This window comes from Phaseolus vulgaris, chromosome 9 (assembly GCF_000499845.2).
Source record: "Phaseolus vulgaris cultivar G19833 chromosome 9, P. vulgaris v2.0, whole genome shotgun sequence".
Taxonomy (NCBI): Eukaryota; Viridiplantae; Streptophyta; class Magnoliopsida; order Fabales; family Fabaceae; genus Phaseolus; species Phaseolus vulgaris.
In genome coordinates this window covers 12282279-12298816 of record NC_023751.2, presented here as the reverse complement: position 1 = coordinate 12298816, position 16538 = coordinate 12282279, and the positions used below count along the sequence as shown (strand labels likewise).

The 16538-nt window shown below is 30.2% G+C and overlaps 1 protein-coding gene across 1 annotated transcript; it reads right to left on the bottom strand.

The window, feature by feature from the left end:
• Positions 1 to 3295: 3295 nt before the first annotated feature.
• LOC137820058 (U-box domain-containing protein 4-like) lies at positions 3296 to 5199 on the bottom strand. The gene is made up of 2 exons (XM_068623838.1): positions 3649 to 5199; positions 3296 to 3488 (listed from the first exon to the last, which is right to left on the bottom strand). The coding sequence occupies exons 1-2, from the start codon at positions 4594 to 4596 to the stop codon at positions 3426 to 3428; spliced, it is 1011 nt and encodes a 336-aa protein (XP_068479939.1). The 5' UTR covers positions 4597 to 5199; the 3' UTR covers positions 3296 to 3425.
• Between the last annotated feature and the right edge of the window lie 11339 nt (positions 5200 to 16538).

Here is a 16538-nt window from a genome sequence, read left to right as displayed (position 1 = left end):
GGTGAAATAAGTCGTTAACCTCAAGTACAGTAAAATTATTTTTAAAATAAAGAAATAGTTATTAAAAACATGTAATGTTTGTATTATCTTAAATATAAACATTTAAAGAAAAGAAAAAATAGCGAGTGAAGTTTAGAGCATTTTAACAGTGTTCAACAGTTGCATTAAAAAAATTCCACTTCAACGCGTTCTATGGATGTGTTTTGTTTCATCGTGACACCTTCTCAAGAAAAAGTCAAAAGAAAAATACTTATTTTTTCTATTCTTGATTTATTCATTGTTATTGTAGTTTTGTATTAAAAATAAAATATTGACGTAGATTTTATTACTTTAACTTTGAATTAGGGATGAAATAAATATATACTATATCACCGTTAAATGCAATTTATGAATTTAATATCCAAATACTAAACCTCAAACTATATATAATTAAATTTTCAGTCATAACATTATTTGAAAGTTAAATTTTTCCACAGCGCATAATATTTTTTAAAATCACTATGTCTTAAAATAAAACCTAAATACAAAACCCCACTTGCCTTTTCATTTTCGTTTTTTAATTTCCACGAGAATGTTGACTTATTCATGTTAAACTTCAAATTGCCACTTGTTATTTTTTTCTCTTCTTCTTGTCTCTTGTTTTAACTTGTCTGATGTATCAAAGACAAAAACTTAACTTATCTTTTTATACTGATTCAAAGTTCCAACATCAAATCATCATTAAATTTCTTTGAAACCAAAAATCACTAAAATTATGGTCTAGTAGAATGAAAATGATTGTAGAAAATTGTAGAAAATAGTGAGTATACAATTTATAAATAAATAAGATTTGTTCCTGCTAGGGAGATGAGACCTAGAGAACTGTTGAAGTCTTCTTCTCTTTCCCTCGGTCGGGCAGGTGGTTGAGTGATGAACTGGGATCCTTCTCTTCCTTCTGCTTATCTTTCGGCACTCGGCACTCGGTCGTCGGGTGAACACCGGATGGTGGGGTACTTGGGAAGGCACTCCGACGCTCAAGTCAGTAAAGCGGGTGGTTAGCTCTCAGCTAGGTGAACAGTAATAATGACATACCTTACTCCTTGGGATGCACGCTATTTATATTATTCTAATGGGCTTACCTTGTTGGGCCCGTTTATCGAGGTAGATACCGCTTAGGGTTGCATTACCTACTTCTTGATGATGGATTAGCTTTACTGACCTTTGTTTGAGTGTTAATTGTAACAGGGTTCGGCTATCGGCCAAGTTCCCGTGGTGTGGGTCGGCCATCGGCCAAATCCTTGTGGTCTCAGTCGTCTTAGTTAAGTCTTCTAAGGTCTCGACCTTTCGGACAGTCGGCCAAGTCTTCCAAGGTCTCGGCCTGTTGGCCTGTCGGCCAAGTCTTCTAAGGTCTCGACCTTTCGAACAGTCGACCAAGTCTTCCAAGGTCTCGGCCTGTCGGCCAAGTCTTCTAAGGCGTCAGCCAGGTTCCCCTGGTCTCGGTCAGGTTGACTGGGCATCGGGCAGCCAGGTGGGTCCCGGCCTCGCCCCGTACCGGTACAGGATTAATCATATTTTTCATGAAAGAAATACGTGGGCTAGTAAATTGGCTAATTTAGGATTTATTCATAAAGAATCTTTTTATTGGTATAATAAACTATTATCTAGTTTGTTTTTAAAATTCTTTATGAATAAATATAGTTTATTCATGTATATTTTTGTCAAGGTATGTGTTTTTGTCTAATTTCTCCATATTTTTGTATTTTTTTTAATAATATTTTTTTATGTGATGACGAATGATTGTTGTTACTTAAGGTGTTAGCATAATTGAGATGTCAAGTTGCATAATAATGTCTAACATAAAAGTTTTTATTTTAAAAAATTAAAAAAAAAATTATGTAACATTTATATTTATCTTGATGTAAAATTTGTAACATTTTGTATTTATCTTGACGTAAAATTTTACCAATCCTATTGATTTCTTTTTCACCTTAGTTATCTTCCCTAACTGGGATTAGTTTTAATACATTATAAACTAATATTGTTGGAAAAGTAAAATAGACAAAAAAAAAAACAAAAGTTATGAAAAAGTTATAAAATAAATAAACATAAGGATCAACTTTAATAAAATATTGAATGTTTCGTATATTTTAAAGAGTGGCTTATACTGACTGTTTCATAATTTATTCCAATATTGTATGGATTAAGTTGACCATCATCATAAATTTAAAAGTTCTATCTTCTAATAAAGTTATAATGATTTATGGTAAGTTGGTAGACCGTGACACATGGGGCTAGGGGTATTGGCCCCTGAATTTATTAATTTATATACATATGATATGTAATATAATAATATTAAAATATTTTTTATTTTTAAAATCAAATAAAAATATTTATTATAAAATATTGTATTATTATTGTGAAGATAATAATTTTTTTTTGCATAAATACACTATTTCCCTTTTATAAGGTTTTTCAGGTAGAGATAATTACTACTATTTCATTTGAAAATAAAACATGTGAAAATATTAAAATAATTTAATTTTAAGGTTTTTAAAAGTCTTTTTGAGTCTTTCCTTTGTATTATATAATTTTATTATGAATGATGTGTGAATGAAAGATTATTTACTAATATCTTTTGTCAATATAATGAATTTAATTTCAAACATTATATATAAGACTAATATTTTTGAGGTTTGACATTCACTTTTTTTATTACTTTTAATGTCGTTTTTCTATTTTTCTTTAGTTTTAGGACATTGTTTTTTATTTAAACATGTGGATTCAGACATGTGACTATACAAACCTTAAAGAAATTTTAATTATAAAATTTGCTTTTAATGTATATCAATCAATTTAATATCAACTACAGGGTTACTGATTATTGTCTAAAGAATAAAACATATTAATCATTTTAATTAATAAATTTAAACAATATGATTAATATCACATTTTCTAAAAAAGTAGGATTAACAGACGCAAATTTATGAATATATTCTTTATGTATGAAACTAGCAATTAATATTTACAATCTTGAATTTCATTTGAAAACTTTATTCATCTCATAATTAATATCCAAAGCATTAATTTGACTGTTGAGATTAACACTTTCAATATTTTATTAAAATAAATATTGTTTTCTGGTTCCGTCCCTTCTTCCAATGCATGTTTTGTTTAAATAAATATTTTGTTGTTCAAATATATAAAACAATAGAAAACATCATATTTAATATATGATTTCATTTGTAGTGTTAACTATAAAATTTGAAAATCATGGTAAGATATGAATTAGCAAAAGAAAAATATCTGAGGGAAAGAGTGAAGAAAAAGAAAGCAGAAGGGTGGCATGGTTTAGATCACACAAAATGAGAAAGCTTGTTGGTTACAAAGAATCTATATACTTGTTTTTTTGTTGGATGGTGGTGTGGTAGGGTTTATGCTGACATTTCCTAGGTACGAGCAGCGCCATCGCCGGATCTTGGTTGCCGTAAAAGCTCTATTAGTTTCTGGGCCTGTTCCAAAGTACACCAATAACAAACAAATAAGACAGAACGTGATATCATATCCTATGACTTTACAACAAGATGTAATATAATAATGGTTATAAATTTGGAGTGTAAAAAGAGTTGTTAATTAATAGAAAATAAAAAAGTGATGCATGGTGAGGGTCACCTTGTGTCTGGGGCGATGGGAGTGGGAGTGTGACTGTGAGAAAGCAACGAGGGGTGGAATGGCTCCTTCGCGGGCCACCATAGTACGGTACACCCAACTCTCCTCGCAAATCTGCAATAGAACCCCAACCGCGATCTCCTTCTGTCTCTGCGTCCCCACCTCCACTATCTCCACCAGCACCGGAATCCCCCCTTCATCAACCAGCGCCACCCTCCCCTCCGCCACCCCAACCACCACGCTCACCACGTACACCGCCTTGTCCACCATGCTCGACCCCAAGTCCGCCATCAGCTCCACCAGCGCCCTCATAACCCCCGCCCTCACCGCCCTCACCTTGTTCTCCTTCGCCGAACACACCGCGTAGAGCGCCGTCGCCGCGTCCTTCTTCCCGCGCAACCCCCCACCTTCCAGAAGCTTCACCAGAGGCGGAATTGCCCCCGCCCTCCCTATCGAGACCTTGTCCTCCTCTCTCTGCGAGAGCCGGAGCAGTGCGCACGCTGCGTTCTCCTTCGCCGTCGGCGTCCCCGTCTCCAGAACTCCCACAAGAGGCTTCACCGCTCCTGAGGAATTGATCAGCTCTTTGTTCTCGTCGCAGAGCGAGAGATTGAGAATCGCGGTCACCACGTTCTCCTGCAGCTGGAGGTCTGGCGAGGACGATAGAAGTGAAACCAAGGGTTGAATGGCGCCGGCTTTCGCGATCTTGACGCGGTTCTCTTGCTTGTTCTTGGCGAGTAGCCTGATTTCCATGGTGGCTTGTTTCTGCTCTTCGATGGAACAGGAATGGAGGTTGTGAAGGAGGTGACGAATGAATTCGTCGGAATTGTCGGCGGAGCAGGCGATGAGGAGGCGGCGGGTCTCGGAAGACGGTGTGGAGAATTCGGCGGATCTGTCGCTGTTGCAGTCGCTGAAAGCGGAGAAGGAGTGGTCGTTGTTGACGGTGGTTAACATGGCCCTCCCTGAACGGTGAGAATCTGAATGAAGAAGAAGAAGAAGAAGAAAAGAAGAGTTTGAGAAGAAAAAGAAAAGGAAAAAGAAGGAACGGGGTGCCAAATATATGGGTGACGGTCTCCTCTTGAGGGACACGTGCACCTATTCAACTCAATGTTGACCATATCCATGCCTCTCTCTCTTCTCTTTATTCCTATTTTCTACTCTTCAACTCTTTCTCTTTTCATTTCTTTGTTTCCTCTGTTACAGTTTTAACCATCATCCACCATTTTTATTCAAATCACTGTTTTCCTGCCTCCCTCTGCACATGCTTTCACACCAATCATTCCCAACACTACACCTCATTATCAACCTTCCTTCATCTTTAACAATTCTTCTTTATTCCTTCATAATCATACTTCCTAACCACTTTCTTCTTCTTTTCACAAATCATGCCAAATCCATTACGATAATCATTTTTAAGCTTTCTCCATGTCTCCGCATGTCTCAACTTTCACGGATTCACTCACTTTTTATCATTCTCTCTCTCCTAATTCCTTCTCTTCCACATGCTCCTCCTTAGAACCTCCTCATCAAACCTCAACTTATCGCACAATTTAATTTAACCAATCAAATCAATTCAACTATATTTATAGCTTTAATTAACTCGATTATTTTCTAAACGGAATTCAACTTTTTTTTTTCCTTTAAATTAAACTACGAGTTCTAACCAAATTCATTCCAGTTTCAAACCTTAAAAGGTGTTTTTGCTAAAACGCTCTTAAGGAAATAATAATTATCAAAATATATGTAATTATTGTACGTAATATTTGACAATATTGTATCTAATTATATGTAATTAATTTAATAATTATAGAATCTCATGATTAGTATCCTACCTAATTAGATTGTAATTTGGGGAGGGAGAAACCCTCTATATATTTCCTATACATGAAATGATGTAATATACACATAAGAGAATAAGAAACATCTATTATTCTTACCATTTTTTACCATTTTCTTATATAACTACTGCCTAAATCCTAATACTGCAAGTTTTTAAGATTTTTAAATTTGATGTTTCCCTGTGAAAGTCTACCTCTAGTCAAATTCAAGTAGTTTAAACATTATATAATAATTAAGATCATTCATTTTCATGATTATTATAGGTTTACAAGTTTGCCGATAATACGTCTATAGTTCATTATCACAAAACAAATGTCCCCATTATGCAACATTATATGTTGTAGTAAATGAATTCATAATGATAATACTTGATAACCAAATCCATAACTTAAAAATAGCCCATGCCATAAAACCATTATAAGCAAGATTTAGGAATATTTTTCTCTTTATGCTATCATAAAACAATTTATGATTACATTCAACTAGACTTTTAATTGATCGGTTATGAAAAGATTGAACTATGAAAAGAGTCTCTCGAAAGGGTTACATGGTAAAAATTAAGTATCAATGAATTATCAACAAATTCATATAAGATATTATAACACTATGAATGAGTTGGTGATTGTTGTGGACTCTTGTATAGGTGATTCCGTAGTTTGTTGATATAAATATTTTTTTGATGTATCTTTTTAAAAGACCCTACTATATTAAAGTCAAGGTCTTGTATTGATAATCGACTATTTTTTTCTCGAAAGATTTTATTATGATATATAGTAATTCTTAAACTGAAAGTGTTTCTATTCAAACAATGTTTCATTATGATAAATAATGATATAAGTAAGGGTTGTTAGTGAGGTAATCATGGTTAAAAGTGTTTTACTTGAGAGAGAGAGTATCAATCGAGAAAAGATCCACAATTTCACGATGAGAAGAATATTATTAGGTATCAAAGTTTGATTTTGAGTTCAATATTGACTAAAAGTGAAAAAAAAAATAACATATAAATAAAATGACTCACACACCTATTATTTTAAGATTTTGGATTAAATATAATATTGTAAGTGGTTTTTTTATAAGTTATAAAAATAATTTGTACCAATAAGAAAAAATCATAACTCATTTTTACAGGAAATCTCCATATGTATCATTCTTCAAAGAATGCAATTTTAAATTTTTATTAAAAGTAATTTAGTGTTTTTTAGATAGTGTAAGTTATTGAAAGATTAGTTTAATATATCCTTTTAATTTTTACCAGGTGCCTACAGTAACTATCATTAAGTTTATTAAAATATATTTTAAACTAATTACAATAATATATATATATATATATATATTATCCAAGGTGTCAATTTTTTCACAAGATGATCTAAAATGTTTGTTTCTCGCATTATAAAGTCAATATAATACCATCACCATAAAAAATCAAATTTTATGTCTCAATTTTAGGTGTCCTTTTTTTCGTTGAAATTTTCTATAGTAACTTTAGATAAATTAAATATTTACCAACAGAGTTTAGATACATTCTTAGTGCCTCTTATCTAGATCACTAGGAACTTGTGTTTCTTAATTAGAAGTGATATTTTGATATACCAAACAAAAAATACTTATTTGACAATTTTAAAATAATAATATTTTAATTATATTTACTTAATTTTTAACTTAAAAAAATTTATTATATTATTGAAGTGAGTTATAAAATGGTTTTTTTTCAAACTATTATTTTCCTTTAAAATAAACTTGTATTTTTTGTAAAAAAACCATCATATTTTTCTTAATTGAAAAAAAAAAGCTGGATCTAGCATGATGTATAATGTCTCACGTTAGAATTCTAGTGTAATCATTATCAATAAAATTAGAAATTATGTTTTTTATTAAGAAGAATAGGGAAAGGAAGTTTCTGATGCGTTTTAAGTTTCCTTCCAGTTACATCCTATTACTTCACGTATACCTTTTCAGTTACAAATATATACTTTCCATCCATTTCATTTAAAAAATAAAAATGAAAATAATATTAAAAGCATTATCTTAATTTTAAGATGATAAATACTATGAAACAAAATTTAATATAAAAACAATTATCATTTAAAAACATATAAATTGTTTATTTTAAGTTATATTTATATGGGTTTTTTATTAGTTTACACTTTCAAGTTATTCATTTATATGATGAATTTTTAATTTCTGAAATTTGAAAAATTTAATAACAAGATTAACTATAACAGAGTGAAATGCGTAGCTTCTTCTTTTACCTTTTCCTTTAATTTTAGAGTGGAAGTTAAAGGAAACAACTTTTGATAAAGGAAATGACTTTAGGAACGTTTGTTTTCACGAAAAGCAACTGATCTGACCATTCAGGTTGAAGCCCTGTGAAGTATGATGCCATGATGGTAATGGGATGATTGATCCACCATTTTCAACACCCATTTTAAGATTTAGGTTATTGTTATCTTATAACTAATTCAAGAAAATAAAAGAAGTTATAGAAACTAATAAAACATAATTATTAAACGTTATACGAAATTATAAAATTGTTGAACTGATTTATTTATTTTGATTTAATTTAATAATATATAATAAAATTATAATTATTAAAAGTTATAAAATAAAAATAGCAATCGTTTTAATAAAATCAAAATTAATAACCAACATAAATTTAAAAGTTAATAAAATTTAAATTAATAATCAATAGAGTATACAGTGTTATCTTTTCATAGTTAAATATGATGTAATTTAAATAAATTAAATTTAAAATTAAAAACAAAACTAAATTCAGGTTAATTTACTATCATATTTTGCCAACAAAAATAAAATTAAGAAAATTAGTGCAAGTAAAAAAAATAATGTCTAAACGCAGAATATTAAAAAAATAATAATTATATAATTATATGTTATTATTGTACGACATTGTATTCAATTATATACAATTAATTTAATAATGATAGAATCTCATTATTAGTACCTAATTAGATTGTTGTAATTTGGAGAGAGAAACTTCCCTATATTGATGTAACCATACACATAAGAAAATAACAAACTATTTACTCGCTCAACAATAACATAAAAGTGACTTGTTAGCTCTGCAGGTCTGCTTTGCCCATAACATATGATTCACAATTTTTCATACACACTTCATCATCATTTATTTCAAATATTAATCTGCCCACAGACTCAACTGCGTCCATTCTACCGGCACACTTAAATTCAATGACAAAATCACTCTCAAAGAGGTTCTTTGTGTTCCTTCTTTTAAATCTCATGTCCATTAGTAAGATAACCAATTCACTAAATTGTTGTGTAGTTTTTACTCCACATGGTTGCGTTTTATAGGACTTGGTTGGCTACGGGAGGATGATTGGCTCGGGTAAACAACACGCAGGCGCCTCGGACATTCTTCTTCGGCGTGTCTACAACTTGTATCTTCCTTACTACCTATCCCTATCAGTAAAAATCCCATTCTCATTCATATAATTGTAGTATTTGTCCCAAAGCTAAACAGACAAGGCTACCATTTCCTTTAAGCACAGTAAAATCTCATTCTACATTTAATCTATTACATTGTGACATTTAGGATCCTCATAAAACCCAACTCATCTTGGAAAACGTTTTTTTCTCACTATAGTCGATGACTATACTAGATGTACTTGGCTATTTCTCATGAATCACAAATCTGAAACCCAACATTTTTAGAGTCATTCATTACATTTGCACAAAATCAATTTCAGGCATCTATTAAAACCATCCGCGTTGACAACAGATTTGAATTTATTTCAATGTATGATTTTTTTTCTCAAAAAAGTATTGAATGTCAACGCACTTGCGTCTACACTCCTCAACAAAATGGAGTAGTACGCAAACATAGACACGTTTTAAACACAGCACGAGCCCTCCTATTTCAGTCCAATTTACCATTAGAATTTTGGGGAGAATGTGTTTTAACCGCCACATATATCATTAATCGCTTGCCATCACCTTTACTTAAAAAATAAATCACTTTTTGAGCTACTATATAATCAACCACCTTCACTTTCCCACCTAAAAACTTTTGGTTGACTCTGTTACGCAACTGTTGTTTCACCTAAGCAAAAATTTGATCCGCGTGCCCGACAATGCATCTTCATTGGTTATCCTCACAATAAAAAAACATACAAATTATTTGATATAGATGCAGACACTTTTTTTACAAGTCGGAATGTCATCTTCCATGAAAGTGTTTTCCCATTCTGCCAATAGTCACAAACACAATCCTCAAGGTATTTTGCCCACTATTGACATTGACTTACCCACTTCTGTCCAAGATTCACTCGATCAACCTCATAATGCACCTGAACCTCCATCAAACCAACCTTCTTCTCCTACTCGTCACAATACACCTGAACCTCCATCAAACCAACTCTCTTCTCCTACTCGTCACAATGCACCTGAACCTCTATCAAACCAACCTTCTTCTCCTACTCGTCATAATACACCTGAACCTCCAGTAGACCAACCTTCTTCTCCCATGTCAAGAAGTCTAGCACCCATTACCAAACCTTCTCCAACCGACCTTCCTTTTTGACGATCCAGTCGCACATCAACCCCATCCTGACTTTAAGACTACGTAACAGGATCCCAAGCCAATCATTCGACCACTGTCCAAGACCGACCGAATGGAACCAGGTATCCTATGCATCATTTTCTTTCTAATTCACGATTTTCTTCTATACATAGTGCATATCTTGCTAACATCACAACCACCAAAGAACCTCACACTTATGCTCAAGTTATCCTTGATCCAAATTGGCAAAAAGCAATGGAGGAAGAGCTTTCCGCCTTGCTGCTAAATCAAATGTGGACCTTGACACCGTTACCCACTGGGAAGAAACCCATCAGATGCAAATGGGTCTATAAAATAAAGTACAACTCAGATGGTAGCTCGACAGATATAAGGCGCGCCTTGTTGCAAAGGGGTACGCTCATATTGAAGGTGTCGACTATTCTGAAACTTTTTCACCAACAGCTACTATGAGGTGTCTTCTCACCATTGCAACAACCAGAAATTGGGTTTACTCACCAGCTAGATGTGCAAAATGCCTTCTTACATGACACATTGCATGAAATTATTTACATGAACTTGCCACCCGGGCATCATCGACAGGGGAGAACATTGTATTTCGACTCAACAAATTCCTTTATGGTCTCAAACAAGCATCTCAAAACATGGTTTTCAACATTTTCTCATGTGATTAAATCTGTAGGATTTCAACAGTCTAAGACAGATTACTCTCTATTCACAAGACAGAATAACTCATCATTTTCTGCCCTTTTGATTTATGTGGATGATATTATGATTTGACAGAAATTCAGCGTGTTAAAGATTGTCTATTACAACAATTTCGCATTAAAGATATTGAATAACTAAAATATTTTTTAGGGATTGAATTTTCCCGTTCCAAAGCTGGTATTTACATGTCCCAAAGAAAATATGCACTTGCTATTTTGCAGGATAGGGGACTCACAGGTGCTCGTTCAGACAAATTTCCAATGGAACAATACCTAAAACTCACACCAGACGATGGAAAGTTATTAAAGGATCCAGTCAAATACAGACGACTAGTGAGATGACGGATATACCTCACGGTTACTCGGCCTGACATAGCATTTTCGGTTCAGACCCTAAGTCAATATATACAGGATCCACGGAAACCTCATTGGGATGCCGCAATTGAGTCCTAAAATACATCAAAGGATATCCAAGACAAGGATTGCTATTGCCATCCGAAAATAATCTGACATTGACAAACTCAGACTGGGGAGGTTTTCAGACAACTCGGATATCAGTATCTGGATATTGCATTTTTCTTGGTTCTTCTTTTATCTCATGGAAGTTAAAAAAACAGACAAACGTAGCAGAATACCGCTCGATGGCCAATACTTGTTTGGAGATAGTTTGGTTGCGTTGCAGGATTTAAAGGTGTCATGTAACTTGCCGGCTCAACTTTTCTGTGACGATCAAGCGACATTACATATAGCAGCAAACCCAGTATTTCATGAACGCACAAAACACATTGAGATAGACTGCCACATTGTGCGAGAAAAATTACAAGCTGGGATAATCAGTCCTTCATATGTACCGACACATTAGGCAAGAACAGTTTTTGACGCTACGGTGAGTTCATGATCTTCACCTACGGAGTATTAAGAAAATAATAATTATCAAATTATATGCAATATTGTACGATATTGTATCCAATTATATGCAATTAATTTAATAATGATAGAATCTCATTAGTAGTATCCTACCCTAATTAGATTGTAATTTGGAGAGAGAAACTCCCTATATATTTACTATACATACATGAAGTGATGTAACCATAACAAACCTCTCTTCTTCTTATTTTTTTTATCATTTTCTTATACAGAAAGTTTCATGTTAAAATTTAAACGTTAAAATTGACCACTGCTATACAAAATTCAGCCTTATATATGCTAAATTCAAATAGATATTTATTAAATTTCACTTTGAGTAATATAAAAAATAAAAGATTATTATGAAAAAACTAATTTAAATTTTTATGTGTATAAGAAACTTAAATACTTATACGTCATAAGAAGATTTATATTTAATTTTTGTAAAAATTGCATTCTTATTTTGGTAAATATTTATAGATGTATTAATTAGTTGTTTTTTTAATTGTAAGTATGAGATATTGTTCGTTTTGAAAGTTAATATTCTATCAAAAATTTATCCTTAAAAATTATTTCAATAAGTTGAACAAAAGAAAGAAAATCAGTACTCTCATGATTTTGTCTTCCTAAGGCATCTCGATAAGTTAAAAAAAAAAGTATATAAATTATTTTTGGTTTTAACTCTAAATTATGTAAGATTATATTTATGTGAGATTATATTAACTTAATAGAACAATTGGAATATTGTATCACATGCATTTCTCAGAAAATCATTCCACTTCATCGCTTCAAGCTTCCATAAAGTGATGAGTATGAGAAGAACATAAGCATGGCTTGGGTGTTTATGAGGTCGGTGAAAAAGTGTTATAATGATTGAGATTGAGTAGAAGGTGAAGTGCATTATGAGCTATCTCACCGTACATCCACAAGTTATCAGAGCTTAAAAGCTATAAAACATCGTAGTAATAAGTAAACCATGTTTCTCACACCACCTCTCTATATTATTTGGCTTCTTAATTTTTAGTTGTTAATTGATTTGCAAAATATTCACACCACACATTCAATCTTCAAAATCAAAAAATCTCTTTAAACTTCTTAACAGATTCTATTTGGTTACGTTAAGTTATTCCTTATTGAAATAGTGTTTTCTACGCACCATCCTTATAACAGAACATTCTGCAAACATTACTTCATTTTAGTGAATGTTTATCAAAATAACTTAAATAAACTATTTTAAAGCAAGTATCATTCTTTCAAGTTGTTAAGAAAGAGTTGTTAGAAATTCTACATCAATTAAATATAATTTTTTTATAATATATAAATTAATGTATATTTATTTTTTTTAATAATATTATTTTTATGTAATCACAAATTATTGTTGTTGTTTAAGAGGTTAATCTAGCTTAGATGTCAAGTTACATGATAATGTATAATATGAATTTTTTTATATAAAAATAAATTAATGTAAACTTTACCTTATTAACAATAAGATTGAGTTATGTTTTAATATTATCAAAGCAATTTAAAATCTATTACTTAGATATGATAAGTAATAATGTGTTTGAGTTGCCAACATTTTGCCAAATTCACAACATTCTCCATTATGGAAGCTTCAAAGTTAGGCCAATCTCTTTTTTCTCTATGCTTAGAATCCTTAGGTATAGTCTTCTGTGTTCTACCACTAGTTGGTTAGTATAATAGTTCCTTGCAAATCTTATTTTAATTTGTAGTCATTCTCAGGGTTGGTCCTATTTTCTTGTAAAAACTCAGGAATAAGTTTATAATTTATCTTTAATTTTTTGGGTGAAATGTAAACCACTTACTAACTCATTAAGAAATAAGTAAGGTATAAACCTCCTAAAGTATATATGTTGTTGTGTATGTCTTTTATTATAGATAGTGTTATCTAGTAGTTTACTTATGATTACTGAAATAAGTTAAAAAGGTTATAAAATTTATTAAAATATATAAAACAATTATAATGCAATAAGTTATTTTATAAATTGTAACTCATTTATCGGATGAAACCCAAATCCTTCTGTCTCTTACTTATGCATGATGCTTTGGAGAATTTGTTCTAATAAACTGTACAAACAAAAAGATGATAATGTCCTTCAAATTAGCTGAATCAATTTCTTTTTCCTTTTCAAATTCACATTCACATTATTAATACATCAAAGACACATCTGAATACCTAAATAAAACTTTTTTTATTACCAAAAAAGAATAAAAAAATATATGAGACCACTTATAATCTACGTATCACATACACGGACACTGACAGGACACGGGAACATTGATCTCTATATTATATAATTATAAATTATATAAATTGACAATAAATATTTATGTGCACAGGAATGTTTCAGATTTTTTTGGAAGTAGGAAGATATTTTTCATGACTAGTTTAAAAAAATTTGTTCCTTATTTTTATAATCACAATAAAAATTTATACAATAAATTTGAGTTCTTAAAAAATTATTGTATTTATCCTTTTTAAAATTGTGTTAGAACCATGCTAAAATTTTCAGAAATCCAACAAATATTGTTTGAATTGAATACAAATGATTACTCTCCTCAAATTAGATTTTGAAATTTTTTATTAAAAGACTCTTAGTTTTTTATTCGAGACTTGATATATTTGAGACTCTTAGATTTTCAAAATTTTCAAATACATGTAATTTGAGGAATAGTAAACGTATTAAACAATTATAATCATAAATACAATTTAAAAATTAATCAATTCTAAATTTACAATTAAAATTAATAATTTAACTAATTAATTAGTTACAACTTATTTAATTAAAAATTCAAATTATATTCTAACTAATAATTTAAATAATAAACTAACTATAATTTAAATAATAAACTAATTAATAATATAACTAATAATTTAAATAATAATCTAACTAAAACTCTAAATAATCTAAAAAATAGTCTAATTAATAATATAAATAATAATCTAACTAATAATTTAACTATAACTAATTAATAATTCTAATTGTACAATTAAACTGATAATCTAACTAATATTTAAATAATAACTTAACTAATAATCTAATTAATAATCTAACTAGTAATTCAAATAATAATCTAACTAATTAATCAATTTTAATTTTATAATTATAACTAATAACTCTTCGGTCCAATAAGGTCAGATCCAATAAAGACCGTGCATTCTATACCTCTTTGGTACAAATGAAGACAAGCTCAATAGGTTCAAAGAGGTCGGGTTTGGTAGGTCACACGCACCTCAAACATCACGTGCTAAAACAAAAAATAACCTAAATATTTGATACAACTGAATCAGTTAATTATATTATCTTATGACATGAGTTTGGCAAAAAAATAAAAAAAATGATAATATAATGACAATTTATGTACTGATTCCTGAAAAATGATCGACAATTGTTATAAAAAAATCTTGTAATCTCGAACAAAGTAAGCATTATTTCATATAATACACACTACACTTATATTTTTAATGCACTCATTGACTTAATTATCAGAGTCTTATCAAGAGATGAAGCTCTTCTCATTGTGATCTTCAAGCATTTCAAAGTTGCATTCTGAAAGATTGACCCAATCGAAAATACAAATTATAACACATTTATAATATACATGTATAATATTAATAAATATATAACACATTTATTATAGTTATTATCAAATACATTTATATATTTGTTATATAAGTATATCATTTTTACATATAATTATGTTTAATATTAAAATAAAATAAATAACATTATTATTCACACTCTTATATTTATAGTTAATTCTAAAAAATACGAATAAAGATAAAAAGTTCTCTAAATACACCCATTATTATTATCGAAACATAACCAATATTAGTTATATTAATAATAGGAGGGCTTTTGTTGAAGAGAAAGAGACACTAAAAAAGAATGGTACCTGGTAACTTTTCTCTTGCTTGAAGGAAAATGACCTACTTTACTTATAATGTATTTACTTATCAATAAAATAATAAGAAATACTAGGGTGAATAAATCTGATTGTTTTAGTGAATGAAGACAAACTACACCAACAATTATTATGAGAAATTTTAAATTCAATCAAACAAACTTTTTATTTTTAAAATTAATTATCATGAAACTATTTCAATACTGAACCAGAATACTTGATTTTGGAAAATTGAAATAGGAATTGTAATTCCAAAAATCAAAGTATCAACTCTTATGTGAACCTACTAATTAAGATATAACTTTAAGTTAGAAAAATATGAAGTGGATAGTAATTGCACAACAAATATAAAATTAATAAGTTAAGGTAAGTTATTTTATAATTTCGTTCCAAACAAAGATCAATTGTAAAAGCATATAACATATAAGCAATTTGCACACGTGCTTTTGAAAGGAGTTAAAAATCAAGATTACCTTCCATATAGATATAGAATTTTCTTTAATTTAGCAAGACTAGTGTGACTATATATTTAACAAGGTATATGTATAAAATGGTTTAAAATATTCCCAAAAGACAAAAGATGTTAAAAAAAATTATTGACCAAAAAATCTTACTGAAATAGGAATTGTAATTGAATTTTGTGAATTACTGAAATCAAAGTATCAACTCTTAATGTGAACCTACTAATAAATATTGCATGAATGTAGAGTTAAAACAGGATCACTACGCACTTTGCTTTTTACCACAACAGGGAAGGAATTAATTGGTTTAATAAAGAAAACACATAAAAAATGTTTTTGAGGAAAAGATTTAGCAATCCTTTGGTTCAAATTAGACAATATAGAAAAGAATTCCAGACAAGACAATGTAGAATGAAAAAACATATCTATGTGACCCTTAATAAATGATTAAAAATCACAAACGAAAAATCATTCTATTTTTGAAAAAAATGAAAAATTTCTATAACC